The sequence below is a fragment of the Choristoneura fumiferana genome, chromosome 15 (genome assembly GCF_025370935.1).
Source record: "Choristoneura fumiferana chromosome 15, NRCan_CFum_1, whole genome shotgun sequence".
In the NCBI taxonomy this organism is placed as follows: domain Eukaryota; kingdom Metazoa; phylum Arthropoda; class Insecta; order Lepidoptera; family Tortricidae; genus Choristoneura; species Choristoneura fumiferana.
This window is the reverse complement of record NC_133486.1, coordinates 5,348,935-5,365,428: the sequence shown is the minus strand read 5'-3', so window position 1 is coordinate 5,365,428 and position 16,494 is coordinate 5,348,935. Positions and strand designations below refer to the sequence as shown.

Genomic DNA, 16,494 nt, shown 5'->3' with positions numbered 1-16,494 from the left:
AGATCACATTTACAAATGTAACGTATATGAACTGTCGGTCATATATTAAAATAACTAAACGGGCCTACCGTTGCTGACCCTCTTCGATTGGTTAAATTCTCTGATCACTTCGAACTGGCAATAAAAACGCATTACCCTCTCTGGAATGCACTACCAAGATCCGGGAGGATAAAAAAAAAACGTTAGGAGTCGATTGTGGTAAACATTATGCAAATTCGTTGGGGATTCCGTCCGGGGTCCGACCGAAGGCGACCTTCCGAGGACGCGGTGTCGATGACACGTCATGACGTTACGCAACGCGTTATAAACACGAAACGCCGATCGTTAACACTAATTGGTTATCAATAAAATAATGAAACAAATTAAATGTGTTAAATAAGAATAATTTGCCAAAGGACATCGCGTCGCTGTAAAAAGTTGGGTTTTGCTTGGTTTCTCTAAATAATCTACTCTTCTATATTGCCAATTTGTTACAATAATGTGTCATAGTTCACAGAGAAAATTATCAAAGGGTTGATCATGACTCACAGTCGCACCTTCCCACTCAGGATGCAATTTATCTAAAATGGACACATAACATAAACAGCTTACATCATCGCGCGTGTACAATAGAATACCTTACGCGACATCCGTCTACACGAGGACATTAGGGCTCCCCATAAATTTGGTATCAAAGAGCCGTCATTAGATGTTTAATCGGCGGCATCGGCTCACGTCACCACGAGATGTCGGGTGCACGTGTGCGTGGAGCATGACAATGTGTGCGTAGGCTGCGCACGCGCTACGGCCGGAGTATTTACACCGGGCGCCCCCTACCACTCCGCCACTCATGCGCCGCGAGACCCGACGAACACACGTGCACCCCACCACTAACCGCGCGGCGACCCTCGGGACCCAGCATTCTAGCACCGACTGACCACCGCGACAGTTCCCGACATGTGCCAGTGACTGATCAGTGATAACATAACAAACTGTGAAGTGACTTTTAGCATCCGTGTGATGTGCGACTGAAGGGTGGATTTGAAGAAGTGTTGATAAAGCTGCAGCCTCAACCGTTGAAATAAACGTAAGCTGATGTTTATTTGTTTATGGATTTTTGTATGGTTTTATCAGAGGTTCGATGACAATTATGCCTCCAGTAGGGCCCCGACCCAGATCTCACGACGCCGGCGTCAGCGTCGCGCGGCAACAATAACTCCAGAAACAATGCGGCTCGGTATCGCGACACAAATATTAAAGTTTCACAGAGCTCAGCCTTCGACATAAAACTCAATGACGTGCACGGATAAAGAAACACCTGTGGGAAAATGCAAACAAAAGTCTGTTTCAGCGAATCGCATCTAGACTAAGCTTCCTACAATAGCATTTATGTATTATTCGTTTGAAAACGTGACTAAACGGACTCTTTATAAATATTCTCATAATCTGAAGACAATGTAAACAGTCGCATACTAAACAGTATCTCAAATGTATAACAATAATACATGACCTGAAAACGCCTACAATGTCAAAATCGTAACCCACACACACGTTATGCTGCTTGAAAACAATTCAAATACGTTATCGCAAATCAAGCGTAGGACTTCATGAATGGATATGCGTGCGTTAATACTTGCATCGTCTAGCTGTATCGTAACAACTCATTCAAAGTGATAGCCGAATCTGGCTCTCGTCTCTATTAGAAATAATGAGATTTCCTAAACGCAGATGCCCTAATAGCATACGAGTCTTGGTTAATTCAATTGCACCACCACACTTGGCAAAAAGGCTGCCACATTTTCTTATTCACAATGGAATGTAACTTCAGTGCAAAATTTTAAAGAGGATAATTTTCTTAACGGTCCTTGAAATCAATTTATACCTAGAATGTTTTTTCATTGGGTAGGTATAAAAATTAAACATTCAAGAGCTGTAAACGAACAAGGTATAAAATTCTCGTAACGGTAAACTTCGCTTCTACGTGTATGCAGTGCTAATTATATATTTGCATCAAGGTATCGATACGAATTACGTGACTATTTGAGTTCGATACACATGAATAGTCGTAGCCTAATTCAGTTAGCTGTTATGTCACGTACAAGTCCGTTAATCAAGACGATTAATAAAGTTTCAATGCATAATCGGTAATTAGACTAGCGATCAAATTTGGAGCAGGTTCAAATTACTATAAGTAATCAAGTTTTATTGCACCTGACTTCTTTAATTAAAGAAAGTACTTTTGATTCTTGCATGTGAGAATATGGAGATGAATAATGATCGTGTAGCTATCAACATTAGAGAGTAAATTGGTCGCTTCCGATCGCGTTCAGTATTAAAATAAATGCAGCGACAGCCTTCGAAAGCCGACACGTAGTGACGTAACAGTAAAAAGAAGCCAATAAACGTAATAATAGTTTACGATGTAAGGTAATATAAATGCCATTTAAAACAGTAAGGAAGTAAACAATAACAATAGCAAATCCTTATCGCTAACAAACGTTTAGGTAAATCGTGTGAAAATAATACAAATATCAATTAAACATGCGGATACAAAAACTAGCTTTGATTATATCCGTGAGTAAAAACCAGTTAAATACATTAAAAAAAGGTATCTGCAAAGATAGAAGTCTCGATAAAGCAAGAATAACATGTTATTTGAGATCGTGTAAAAATAATTAGCGCGGTTTTGTGTTATACCGTAAATTACGATCTGGCAGAAGTGCCTTCTGTCCGACTATAAAACCATTTACATGCATAGAAAGTAAAAGAGAATTTCACTTTTATGTAGAGACGCACAGTGCTTCAACTAATATTAGATTCAGCGCACATAAAACCGATGTTAAGGTGGAATTTAGTCCTTCTGACCGTTATGGTATTATATCAGGTGCTAGCGATGACACATACATTTTCCATATAGCTTGTTAGCCTTCTTGTATCTTGCTGGAAACAGCAATGTCATCTGCCATATGTAAGTATTTGCCTTGAATTTGAAATGAGAGTGGTGAATCAGGACTAATCCGTAACCGCTTTGTTATTATTGAAAAACTGTAAGCAATAATCGCACCTGATAAATATCAATCGAATCTACAAAAGAGATGGAACATTTGGCAGTGTCAAATATCGAATCATATCATATTTTACATGTGTAGAATCAAATTTCGTATGTGACCGAATGGACAAGACCGTCGTCCTCGGTCTATTTCACACGGAGTTCGACAATACGTGCGCTTTAGTAACAGACGCATTACTAAACGAGACGTGAAGCGCGTGCCGACGTAGCGTAGCGATCCGCGATCATGTTGACATGAGCCTAGATAATTAGTAAACATACCATCAAATTTAAGTAACCACTTGAGATTAAATTTAAAAGTTTGACGTCAGACAGCAAAGATGTTTAAATCCGGCTCAATGAGTGCAACAAAAACTACAGCAGTCACAGAGGCAGGAAAAACCCGAAAGAAACAAAAGAGCAAATATAAAAAAACAATGATTTTTAGTAACCGCGTATGTAGCAAGAGGCTTCCGTTAGACAATAGTTGTGTTAGTCGCGCTTCGTCATCAACGAACTAACGAGACAAAATAACCGCAACCATCACTCATTACGAACATTCTTATAATATAAGTATAACGTTGTCAGCCATAATGCCTCCGGTCCCTAAGCACGTAGGTTTGCAGCGCAACAGAAATAAAAGTTCGCCTTGAGAATAATTACCGTAAACGATAATCTGATAGCTATCCAAATCGCCGTTAGCGTAATTGCTCGAAAATAAAGTTACAAAATGCAGTACTAAAATATGCAGCTTTTCAAGCAGCGCACCGTGCGAAGGACTCGGGCGCAATCTAAGGTTGCCTATTATCCGCCACGCTCCGAAAAACACCAAAAGGTAAGCATAGTGGCGGAAAAATTTTGAAACGCGTTGCGAAAGAGGCTCATATTAAACAATACAGAACTAACTAATAGCCAACATTATCTATATATCAGCTAATTGATGTTTACCTCACAGTGATGGTATATCACACGTAAGTGCACATCTTTCTCGATCTGATTCGTTGGCCACTAATAATACAGGTACTCACCGAGATGATAGATAGCAATGGTACTAAATCCTTACCTGTAACAATAAGGAAACATGTTAACGAGGCAATAGGAACAAACTTGATGAAGTTTTTGAGATAACGGTGAAGAAGTTCAAGAGTTAACGAAGCACGTAAACTTTGACGTCGATCAAAATACATGAGAAAGAGGTAAAAATTTAAGATGCGGTAATAGCAATTACGGACGTATGACATGAGAGCGCACCGTCCGAGCATTACACGGAAGATTACGTACAATAAATCTGGATGCGACCACTTTACGGAATTACGAAACAATAAAACAAGAAAGCTGCGACTGGGAAAAGAAAGCGTCATCCTAATGTAACCGTATCATGCGCTAATGATTATGTATTTTAAACAGGACAAGAATCTATAACGAATTCGTTTAATTGGCCGGTGAATGAAAACATGTTTTTGTTACAAGCGTTTCGTTATCAAGATCCGTAAGATATAGTGATACGCTAAATAATAGACCCGGCGTGACATATTTGACCGTTTATACGACGTGAACAACTGCTAACAGTATACGGAAGTTTCCAACTTAATTAGTGTGAAGGTTGTTCTTTTTTTGAGACTCAAGGGTGAGATTCTATTCATCACATGCATTTTAATAAATAGACGGATGATGGAACGTGCTGGATCTGATCTGACCAAAAATCAATTTATGGATATCCATTATTGTACTTTTAGAAATGCTTACACAATACAGTAAACGAGTTGCCTTGAAGTTTAGAGGCATTATAAATCATAAATCCGCCAACAATGGGCCACATGACAGAGCTCATAGAAAAATGCTTCGGAATATTTCACTGCGAAACGGCCCCGGCGCGTGCGCGCACCACGACCGTACCCAGTCACGATTCCAAAGAATTAGATCGATTTTACAAGGTGACCTCATACCATTAAATAAAATAACAAAGATTGTTGACATATTGCTACAGAAAATAAATTGTTTATTGCGTACATTTTAAAATAAAAACAGAAACGGTTCAGCATGGTAAGTAAGGAGAAATAGCTTGGAACAGAGCATTAGGCAACTATAAACACCCACGACAAATCGATCTTGGTCGTCTCTGACGCTCCAAAACAAGTATATTTGCGCAGAACAAACAATTTCATTGCCGCAACGTATTTCTAAACGAGATAATCTAATTCAGAAGTAACGAAGTTGAAGACATTATAAAAGGAGTTCCCACGTTAAAGTGAATTAAAATGCAAGGTTGGCGGAGCGAGGGGGACCTTAACCAGGCGTGGCGAATATATTCACCACAGGCGAACATAAATTTGTATAAAATTATATATTTTTTGCTATTTAAGTATACGCCATTCAGTACATATTAAGTCTTTGCCTATCTTCAAGTCTATGCTAAGGGAACACTGTCTGTCGTCTTGCGTGTGAATGTTATAACTGTTAGTTTATTTATGAGTATGTTGTTATTGTATCTACCTATTTATTTGGATTTGTTGTGTATGTGTATTGTATAAATAATAATAATAATAATATCATGGGACACTTGACACCAATTGACCTAGTCCCAAACTAAGCAAAGCTTGTACTATGGATAGTAGGCAACGGATAAACATACCTATATAGATAAATACATACTTAAATACACATTAAACATCAAAGACCCAAGAACAAACATTCGTATTATTCATACAAATCTCTGCCCGGCCGGGAATCGAACCAGGGACCTCAAGATTTGTAGTCAGGTTCTCTAACTACTAGGCAACACGGCCGTCAAAATGGTTATGTATTGCTCTTATGTAATGTAAATTCACCACCTGCTAAAATTTATTCCTTACTTCTCCATCCATTCCATTGTAAAGGATGCCTGGAAGAGATAGCTCTGAAGCGATAAGGCCGCATATTGCTTACCTCAGAAAGTCTCTGTGCATATACCTGTGTGTTCTGTTCTGCTTGCTATGTGTTGGTTAGCAATAAAGAGTTATTGTATTGTATTGTATCTACACAACATTGTCTAGGAGATACCAAGAAGCAAAATCTTCCAAAATGCTTCCAAATCAAACTAAAGTTTCTAGAGAAGTAGCAAGTCCTACACCTGTAAAACAATATGCACGATGTTTGTGTTAGCAAGATTACCTTACCTGGAAGACGCAGAAAAATGAAAACAACCATGCAGCCCATTCAATTAATAATTGGAATTATGCAATCCTACATTTCTTTATATAGAAGAGTATGGACACGTTGAGATAGTACTAGAAATCTGTGTTAATTGACACGATCATGCCTCGGCTGGATGCGTCGGAGCAAACAGGTTACATTCACCTTGACCACGGCGACAATATCGAGCCCTGACACTATTTGCATACCACATAGGTACAACATAGAACAATAGAAAACTAAATTGTGTACTAAGATAAAATCTGAAGGCGACATTTGTAGATATGGGAAGATTCACGATGTTAGCATTCAAGGGCTCGGTAATCGGTAATATATAGGTGTTCACTCAACCTTTATAGAGTGCCGACATTTTGTGTCAGTCAAATAAATCACAATCACACTTTAAGGTCAAACGTTTTAATTGTTAAACAGCTTTTCATTTTAACATTGTAGCAAGACAATTGACTCCATGCACGGGTTTGAAAATTTGATAAATTGCGTGCTGTTGTCACTTAACCAAACGTTTTACTTGATATCTTTAAAGCGTCCTTGAATAAAGGAAGAAAGGAAAACGTGACCCCTTGATTTTTAATAACCTGACAAAATGAATACTATGTCGAAAATACAAACTGAGACATGGATGCACAGAAAAACCAGAAAAAGGGTCCTCAGCAATCCGTGTTGCGTGCTATAACCTCTACACCACCGCTGGACAGGAGTCTTAGACACAAATTTCTCCTATGCAGACATATCTCAGGATGCTTTTTTTTCTCTACTACGCTACTTACGACATGGTTTTCACGGGATACCCGTAAAAGTATCAAATTTGGAGTTGAAATAAAAAATACAAAAAGACTCCAAAAAAACAATGACAAAATGAATAAGTACTTTTGTTTTAAGTTAATTAACTAGCAACAGTAACAATGATCCAAATTAATATGCCATAAACAAAGGCCTAGCAGGAGGCCGGGTTAAACTGCTAAGATTTAGAATAGCCATTGGTAATGAGGCCATTGATCAGTCAAGACGGCACGCGCGATCATTAGGGCTGGCAGCGATGTTACAAAATAACGTTCATAGTTATTTCAATTAGTCTAACTTTTTGTAGGGATTAGCGGAAATTGCAAATGAGAGCGTGCGCGGTTGTGAAATGTTTGCATATGCGTAGTCACAGAAGTAACGTTTTGATGTTGAGCAAGTTGCTAATTTAATCTAAGCCGATCTGCAGTTACGTAAGGCTCAAACTCAACCGTACAGGCTGGATATAAAAAAACAAATCGAATTAGATTTATAAACTGTAAAATAATTGACTGAATTTAGACACACCTATGTCCTAAATATAGATAGGTACTTAATGATCGAATTAAACAAGTTCGATTTAGTATTATTTATCGTGCACGTTAATTTCTTGCTCTTCTTTTCCGTAGTGGCCAACCCTAACCGCCTAATAGGTCCGCGTTAACGACGCGACGCGTGCGCATCCTGACCTAACCACTGATCCGGTTGCTTCTGCTAGAACCAGAAACTTTTTATTACGTCAAGTCATGTAACGTGTTAAGGTTAAAGTGGCATTGCTAGCAGACAATTAAACTATTATATAAAGACAATTTAGCAATGTTTACATTCCCGAAACAATCAACGGCGAATATTCAAGGTGGCAAAATATTGACAATAACTATATAATGCACATCGTTACGCATACTGGCACAGCCGTATAAGGACAAAGTGCATAATTGTACCGCTCGGGGCAACCAATGCCATAGTTAACAATTTGTTACAGTTTCGAAAGCCACGACAAACCAGCCTCACACGTGTTCAAACATTCTTATTTTATAATATCGATTGATACGATCGAATTCGAGTTGCGTTGCACAATAAAACGCGTGTCCAGACTGACCGGACCAAACATTATGCGTGTTGTGTGCCTAACAGACAAGTTATCAAAGTAATGACACGGCGCTGTATCGCCACAGGTTGCAAATAGCTGGTGCTTAGCATAGGCTGTAATAAATAAACGTCTGTACGCGCAGGTTTCCGTCGTTCCGCAAACTCAAGGAGATCAATACCTGCAATTACAGTATCGGCGCCACAGTCTCTGCCGATGTGATTACGTTAATTCGTGCTTACGGTACAGCTAAACACACAAAGTCCGTTTGTAAAATGCGTGTGACGAAACTAGTGAACACATCCTGGTGTTTCTGTGGACGCGAGCACAAACAAAGGCCAGTGGAAAGTTGGCGATCCGAGCGCTGAATACAAATCGTCAACAATGCATCACCCGAGTGTTTCCCAACGCTGTCGCTGTGAAAAGAGAACGTAAAGAAAGCTCAGCCACGTTTGAATTGAGATCGCAATAAACTACGAAGAAAAACAATAGCTTTGTGTGCTTCTGATCGACGGTTAGGGCGGGCCGCGACCGCAAGGCTGGCCTGCAATGTCGAGCGGCGACACTCCTAAACCAACCGCTGGTTTGTTCAATCACTTCACGTTTTGTGCTGACCGCAAAAAAATCGGGCACCTTGCCGTAGCAAGGCCGAGTGCGCTTGTCTTAGTTTCCATCGCTCATGTCGGCTCGTTACGACAGCCACGTACCCGCCTTTAATTAAATAAAAATGCACGGCACTAGCACCTGACAATCGCGACATTATTGTTACGAAGGCTAACAAGATATCGTAAACGAAAGGATGCACTTAACGAAGATGCGTCGGCAAATGTCAGTACCTATTGAGTGTTTGCTTTGAACTTTACAGTTCGACTCACACAATGATATTGCAAAATTATGTATCTTAATAAGCTCAATGCACTGATGTATAGGTAGGTATAACTGGTAGTTATCGGGTTCGGAAAGCAAACAGCCGGTGGGCGTTATGCAAGTGTTGCCCAAGCGCCGCGTCGACAATGCGATTATTAACTAAATCAAGGTTGCTGTGACTCACGAGTCTAATGAGCCTGGCTCTGTTTCCCTCAATCATAAAAAAAATTCGACAATACCTACCTAGCGAAATAGTCGAAAGGCCACGGTAACCTATTGGGGTAATCATTTGCATCAATCTGGCGCAGAATCGAGCCAATTAAAAACATCGATAGCGCGGTTTTGCAAGGCGCGGCCGGGTAAACGGGCAGGCGCACGCGCCACGGCCCCCTATTTCAGAGTTTAATGGGCCAGTACACTTTCTGCATCAAGCGCTGGCTCGTGCTTAGTTTATCAAAGTCGACCAACTCGGGTGACCGTGCCTTTCACGGCGCCCAGGGAACGCCCACCGGACACCGGCGACTTTGCCTTCACTGCCCTGCCCTAACTGCTCTCGATCTAGTTCTATTATACAGTTCAATACAGCCTCCAAGCGCTTTCGCTGCAATTAACCTCATAAACGCGTTTCGCAACTATAATGTCGTTTAAGTGTTTCGCGGCACATTCGGGTCCCGTGTCACACGTCAACCCACGCGGCAATCATCAAGAGTCGCAATTCTGCACAATGTACTGCACTAATATTAAAGCCGCATCGTGACTACAACCATAAAATTGCATTACAAGCTCGTGCCGACCGATATTGAAAAATTATCCGATCATTGTTTCAAAACTCGCGTAGATTTCATGTCGTTAGCGATTGCGGCTTAATGAGCATTTCTCTAGCCGAGGTTAGAGATTCGTAAAGTAGGTCTGAAACAATGAGGCCCGAGATTAATTAAAACTAAAATAGAATATGGAGTCAAAGCCAAACAGCATGACACTCGGATTTTTAGTATTAAGGCTGGCCTTCCTGTCTCGTAGTCATTACTGACCATTCAATTTCCAATTAAACGCTTGATTCTCAATGCCAGCCGGGTCGGAGGTGGTCGCTCTGTAAAACTTGATAAAAGGCGAGTGCCGGCACGCGGCGCAGCAGTGCCCGAAACACTGGCCGCCGCTTTTGTCTCCGCGTGTCCTTTCACTTCGCGCGCTTATGAACAACGACGGGACGTATTTGAATAACTATCCGCTTGCATAGATGAGTTCATTCATAGATTATCAATGCCCGAGTAGTGAAACGTAATAGTGTAGCGTGTATAACTAAAAGGTGATGTTTTCTAAACTTTCAGATGGTGAGAGGGGCGGCGATAGCGCTCATGCTGGCGCTGGCATGGGCGTGTACGGCGCGCGCTAGCGTCCTTGTGCCGACCTACGTGCTGCCGCCCGACTCGTTCGCGCGCGACCAGCGCAGCCTCGGCCCACCTCCCGACGCCGACACTGCCGAGTCGCAACGCACCATCAAGCGACTCATCGGCGGACACATCAAAATTAAACCCGACAAAGAGTACGGGAACACTAAGAACTCGATCGCGTACGACGCCAAAAGCGAAACCGGCAAGTTCGTGGGCGTGATCGTGCCGGACCAGTCGGGCGGCACCGTAGGATGGAACCAAGGTATCTGGGATGACGGCATGCTCATGTCCAGCGCTGGCGAAGGAAAGGAAACCGTGAAACCCAAAGAGGTTGATGAGGACAAAAAGACGCTCTCCGATCAGGTGGCCGAAGGCAAATATGGTCTCATCCAGAAAGAAATTTTTGTCAAAACGCCTAAACGGCCTGGCATAGTAAGTTACGAGCCAAATCCAGAAACCAGTGATAAGGATAATATTCAAACCCTCGGAGGGCTTAAGAAGGATGAAATTTGGCTCGCCGAAGACCATCTTTTAGTATTAAAAGGAGGTTCGTTCCCGGAGAGAACGAAAGAAACAGGCCGTAGGCCATGGCCACCGATCGACGATTACGAGGCGCCCAGAAGGCAAGTAAAGCTACCGCAGAAACCTAAAGTGCCACCGCCCTTTCCAGTACGACTCTCCGACGACGGACCGCTCGTCTTCCTTACTCCTAACGGCAGTGTCCCTGCGCCCCAATTCCCTCCCTACGCTTCGAGAGAAGGCGAAAGCCCTCTATATCCTCCGCCATTCCCCTTCGCGCCGGGAGCGCCCTACCCCTCGGGTGACAATTCGGGAAACACTTCTGCCGGGGGAGCGCCGTTGCCAATTCCTCCGTTCCCATTCCTATCCGGGAATGCGAGCGAAGGAGCATTCCCTTTCCTCGCATCCATGAACGGCTCTTTTCCAGAAGGCTTTCCACCGGGCGCAGCGTTTTTACCTCCACCGAGCAACCAGTCAGACCTATACGACGAAGACGACCCTTCGATTTACTATCCGCCGCCTTACAATTTTTCTTACCGCGCTGACTACAATAACAGCGTGCCGGCGGGACCATTAGTACCTGGAATAATATTGCCTCCACCGCCAGACTTCTTTGCTCCTCTTGAGGAGAAAACCACCACGGCAGCGGTTAAATCGACAACGAGACCTACAACTACTTCGACTTATTTGAGACCTAAAGCCACGGTCAAACGACCTAGCCCAACGCCGTCAGTGCATCGTAATAAATACAAAACTCGACCCACAACTACCACAGAATACCCAAGCACGACAGAAGTGCCTACAACAATCACAACTCCGCCACCGGTAGAAATAGTGACAACACCAAGGCCGAGGTATCCACAACGCGTTGTACAAATACCGCAAAGAGTTCCTGTGCGTGTGCAAAATCTAGCAGAAGAAATTCAACCGAGACCAAAAACAGAAAAACCAGTGTACAAAATCAGAACGAAAGCTACATCGAAGCCCTTGTCGGTATCTGTTATTTATGACTATCCTGATTCCACGTACGACACTAAGCAGCCAAGCACAACTGAGAAGCCTTACATATTATACGATGTGCCAGATAAAACGCCAGACGTGGTCACCGATAACTTGGTTACGTCAACACCAGTGCCATTAAGAGCATACTACTCAAACACGCAAAACAACAATGTTCCCATTACGAAGTTGCAACCGGTTTACAACCGTAAACCGAATGATAACGCACTGGCGTCGTTCTACTTTTACGATGAACAACCAAAGACATCGGCATCTCCAGCCTCATTCTTTGATGGGAGAAATTATTACAAAACTGTTCCGGTCAATCAGCCCGCTCCTCAATACCAGCAAAACATCAATAACCAACAAGGCTTCAATCCGTCTGTGGACGTAGCCTATGGTGCCATAGATCAGGCTGATGCGTTATTCCTATGGCCTCAGAAACAAGGTCCTCGAACACTAACACAAGAGTACTTCAGCATTCAAAAACCTCTTTACGTGCAACCGCAACCCCAACAACGGCCTCAAGCGTTCTATCAACAAATAGCAGACATTCAACAGACTATTGATTTGTTTACGACGAAAAGGCCTAAACAACACAGGCAATACTCTAACAAACCGAAAGCGATCACTTCAAGACCAGTGCAAGTACCTGTTTACCAGTTTAGTTATCAATCAAAACCTAGACAGGAGCAATTCAGTTTCCGCGCTCCAAAATTGGACCCTGAACCATTCCGTCCCATGGTCAGCTATAGCAAGCCGTTCAATCTGGACAACGAGTTCAATGCTATCACTCCATCCGTTTCACCGAACTATCACCAACAGTACCTGATCGAGAACGTGCAAGTAACAACTGAGACTCCCACTTCAACAAGGTACTATCCTAAAACGAAGACAAGGGACGAGGATTACGACGACCGTCCGATCATTAAGGACGTTCGACCGAAGAACAATCGAAACCAAATTCCGATACAAAACGACAAGCCCGCAGTCCATCACGTGAATAGAGTACCGAGCGTGACCCCGAACCCAATCAGCCACGGGTACTACACCCAACAGGACGAAAGATATTTAGACGACATCACTAAAAACTCCTTCGACATCTTCGGCAAGAAAATCGAAGATAGTACACACGACGTAAACGGTTTGGCTGTGACGCCGCCCATTGGGACGGTTAGAACACCGATAAACAATAACATCAACTTACAATACGCATACGAACTCATCGAGTCTCAGAGTCCAAGCCCGCCGTCGTTAGACAGAGATACCCTTGTCAACAATCTACACCCACGGCCGCCGATAAATCCCGATAGTGAGCCAATAAGACACCACAACGCCGAGTTAGTGCAGCCACAGAAACCTCCGTCACTAGCTGATGACACACTAGTTAACGAGCGCCTACCGCGGCCTACGATTAACCCTGACAGCGAATTCATTCCGATACCTAATCCGGGTTACCGGTCGCAGCAGTACAGGGTGCAATCTCAAGTTCAGAGACCGCAATACAATGGAGAGCAGTACGATCTGAACCAACCATCTCTGGCTGATGATACTGCTGTGAACTATAGACGGCCACTGCCGCCGGTCAACCCCGATGCCGAGTGGATATCGCCTGTGAACGCGGCGGGTGAGGGCCGACCGGGATCGTTCGTGTCTTACAGACTGCCTGGCGAAGGCGCTCACGTTTATTTCCTGACGCCACAAGCGGCACAGACGCGGGAACGGTACAGATCGCAAGGCGGGGGATACGGTCGGTGAAACCAAAGCTCTAGTCTGAACAGTTAACGCCGTCGCTCGCGACGACCGTGTAAATATAAAGCGCAAATGTGATGTTTAAGTGTCCTAAGTAGTGTAAGAAAAGACTAGCGGGAGCGCGCCCGCATTGCCATATATTTAGAAAAAAAACGAGTTTTGTAGAAGAGTTTAAGTGTTAATAAGCGATGGATCGGACGCTCTTTTGATACGTTATTTATTAAATTATTTCTTAAGAGAATGTGGTGCATGCATAGTGCTAGTTATTTATTTATGTCAGTATTCTCGGACTGTTAGGAATGTTGTGATATGATATGCGTGACAATTGACAATGTTATGAGCATTGTTGTGTTATAATGGTAATGAATGATTGTTATTTTTAACATTTTAATAATAACGAATCATTGTGATTTTGTACTGTATTTTTAAAACAAAGAATATAAAAAAAGTAAAATAAAACGATATAAACTTTTATCTGGTTGTTTTATTCTCCAGGTTCCTATCTAACCAACACAAAAGAAGTTTAGTGATAGATGAGGAAGAAGACAGTTAAAAGGAACGTTATTTTACATACAACTGACCATGATTGACCCTTATATCAAGTTCTAAAAGAATTTTGTTTTTAATTATTTTTATGAAATAATGGTGTTATGTTAAGAGGCGACCTACCCCACTCACTGCTATTTTTAAACAGACGTGGTATAAAATTGGTGTACTTCGTGGCAATAAAAAAAATATTACGATAATCTTGATCGTATTCCTGAGTTAGTCGTTGCTTTCAAAACACGATTAAACTAATTTGGCTCGATAGATTTTATTGCCAAAGTGAGCTCTTACTTTGATTTAGAAACCAAAAATACTCCGTTATTTATAAAGACACTATAATCAAATTACTAAGTCTGATTTACAAACAAAACGTAATAGTAATATCTGTCGTGTTATTTCTTAAATCTAAATCGTAATTTCTTTGCATTTATTTTATTTCCAAATTTTTGATGAGCAAAGACTTACGCCACGCCGACGACATATTGCTTCTCTGTCACTTCAACGCAGAGAAACAGTGAGCGCTTAGGTGCTCTGCCTGATTGACCTGCGTCGCTTTTCTCCACAAAATTCATTTACGAAAAAAAACTTTTACATTTACACTTCTTTCATAACACTCAATCTATGAGTAAGGAAATTATTATTAAATTACGTTATCACTGTATTTTGGGTATTTAAGGTGTTTTAGGATAGTCAACACCGGAAAATAAATTAAATAACGCACAAAAAAAACAAGAAGCCCTCATACTCGTACAATGACAGACAACATGTCAGAAGATGTCAGAAGTTGTAAAGTAAGTGTGTTGTTTATTACAAGAATTAGGTAAGTACAGAAAAATTGGTTAGTAGTCTAAATAGTTTTATTGGCTCCATATTTTGTCTATTACTTATAAACTGATAACTACCATAGTAGGAATATAGGACATGTGTTCAAACTTAATACGTGTCTGGTACGAGTATATAGCCTACCCAACGAAGACCAAAAACTGCCTCTCCGGGGAAATCTCGCGTATAAGTCAATTTTGGCATAGTTGTAGGGGATGGTGTTTAAGACCACATACTAAAAGTAGGTACTGATGGGTGGGGGTAGAGCTAACGGGTGGGGAGGAGTTTGTGTAAAAGTCCCATTTAGTTTTTCGTAAATAACTCGTAAACCACAGCAAAAAATGTTCTAAAACATAAGTAATCTACATAAAATTCTCTACAAAAAAAAATCTAAACATTTTTTTTAAGTATGGCGATGGATGGATGTTTGTTACTCTTTCACGTAGAAACTACTGAACGGATTTGCATGAAATTTGCCATACAGGTAATAAATACCCTGGATTAACATGTTCTACAGTAAAAAAACGCACTGAGGTCTCTGAACCAGATGATGATACATCTACACTACACAAGCACTATTTTAGTACAGTAAGTACCTACATTATTTTGAGACACCCACTAAATAACATGACGTATATAAAACAAATATTTACTTTATTAATCGTTGGGCAAAGTAACTTATTGATTGAATTTTATAACGGGCAAAGTTATTTAGACAACATTGCCCACATGCGTTATAATAGTAGAAAAAGTTCTCACTTACAGGTTCAAATACTGCACTTTGTGCTTTTTGTATTAGTGTTAATAAAATATCCTTCTTTCTTTCTTTATACGTAATTTCTCCACTCTTGGAACTCCAGTTTTATAAATCTAAAGTACAATTAAAATAGTAAATAATTTATTAATTCAGACAAAGTGATTGCATTTAGTCGTTAGGTAACAGTTTATAGTTTGGTTTTTCTAGTAAGCCGTCCCTTTTATCAAATGGGCACAGTTTTTTCTGCGAGTACTCGTATCTCCAAGAATATTTATGTTGAGTATGAATATCCTACTTGTGTCAGTTCTTGACTTTTGTTTTTTTAATGATTAGATTAGATTAGATTAGATTTATTTATTACCTTTTGAAAAAATACATTATAAGCACATGTCAGTTAATTACAAGAAATTCACAAAAGGATCGTCAAATGTATACAAAAATAAATAAATCTTATTAAGTATAATAAATAGTCGGCGAGAATAAAAAATAAATAAATTTAAAATGTCAAATTAGAATTCAATTCAATGTATTTATTATCAGTATGTAATCAAGCGATTTGTTTCAAATTTTAAAGTTGTTCTTTATATAGATTTACATCGCCACTCAAAAATCATATAAATTTAAAAAAAAGACCAAATAAAAAGACATTTCTTTTATTTGGTTTTGAAGTAGTGACACCTCTAACTTTTTTTCTAACAATTAACCATACATTGACCTACTACTTGCCGAAATATCAAAGTTTTGTAGGTGGTACTTC

The 16,494-nt window shown here is 40.9% G+C and overlaps 2 protein-coding genes across 2 annotated transcripts in view; one reads left to right on the top strand and one right to left on the bottom strand.

Moving 5' to 3' along the window:
- Window positions 1-16,494, bottom strand: part of Naa15-16 (N-alpha-acetyltransferase 15/16) — a 96,592-nt gene that overhangs the window by 67,859 nt on the left and 12,239 nt on the right. The gene's annotated exons all lie outside the window — the stretch shown is intronic.
- On the top strand, window positions 715-14,086 carry LOC141435715 (uncharacterized). The gene is made up of 2 exons (XM_074098465.1): window positions 715-1,066; window positions 10,280-14,086. The coding sequence occupies exon 2, from the start codon at window positions 10,280-10,282 to the stop codon at window positions 13,616-13,618; it is 3,339 nt and encodes a 1,112-aa protein (XP_073954566.1). The 5' UTR covers window positions 715-1,066; the 3' UTR covers window positions 13,619-14,086.

Coding starts and splice junctions, on each gene's coding strand:
- LOC141435715 (XM_074098465.1), top strand. CDS start 10,280: ATGGTGAGAGGGGCGGCGATAGCGCTCATGCTGGCGCTGGCATGGGCG.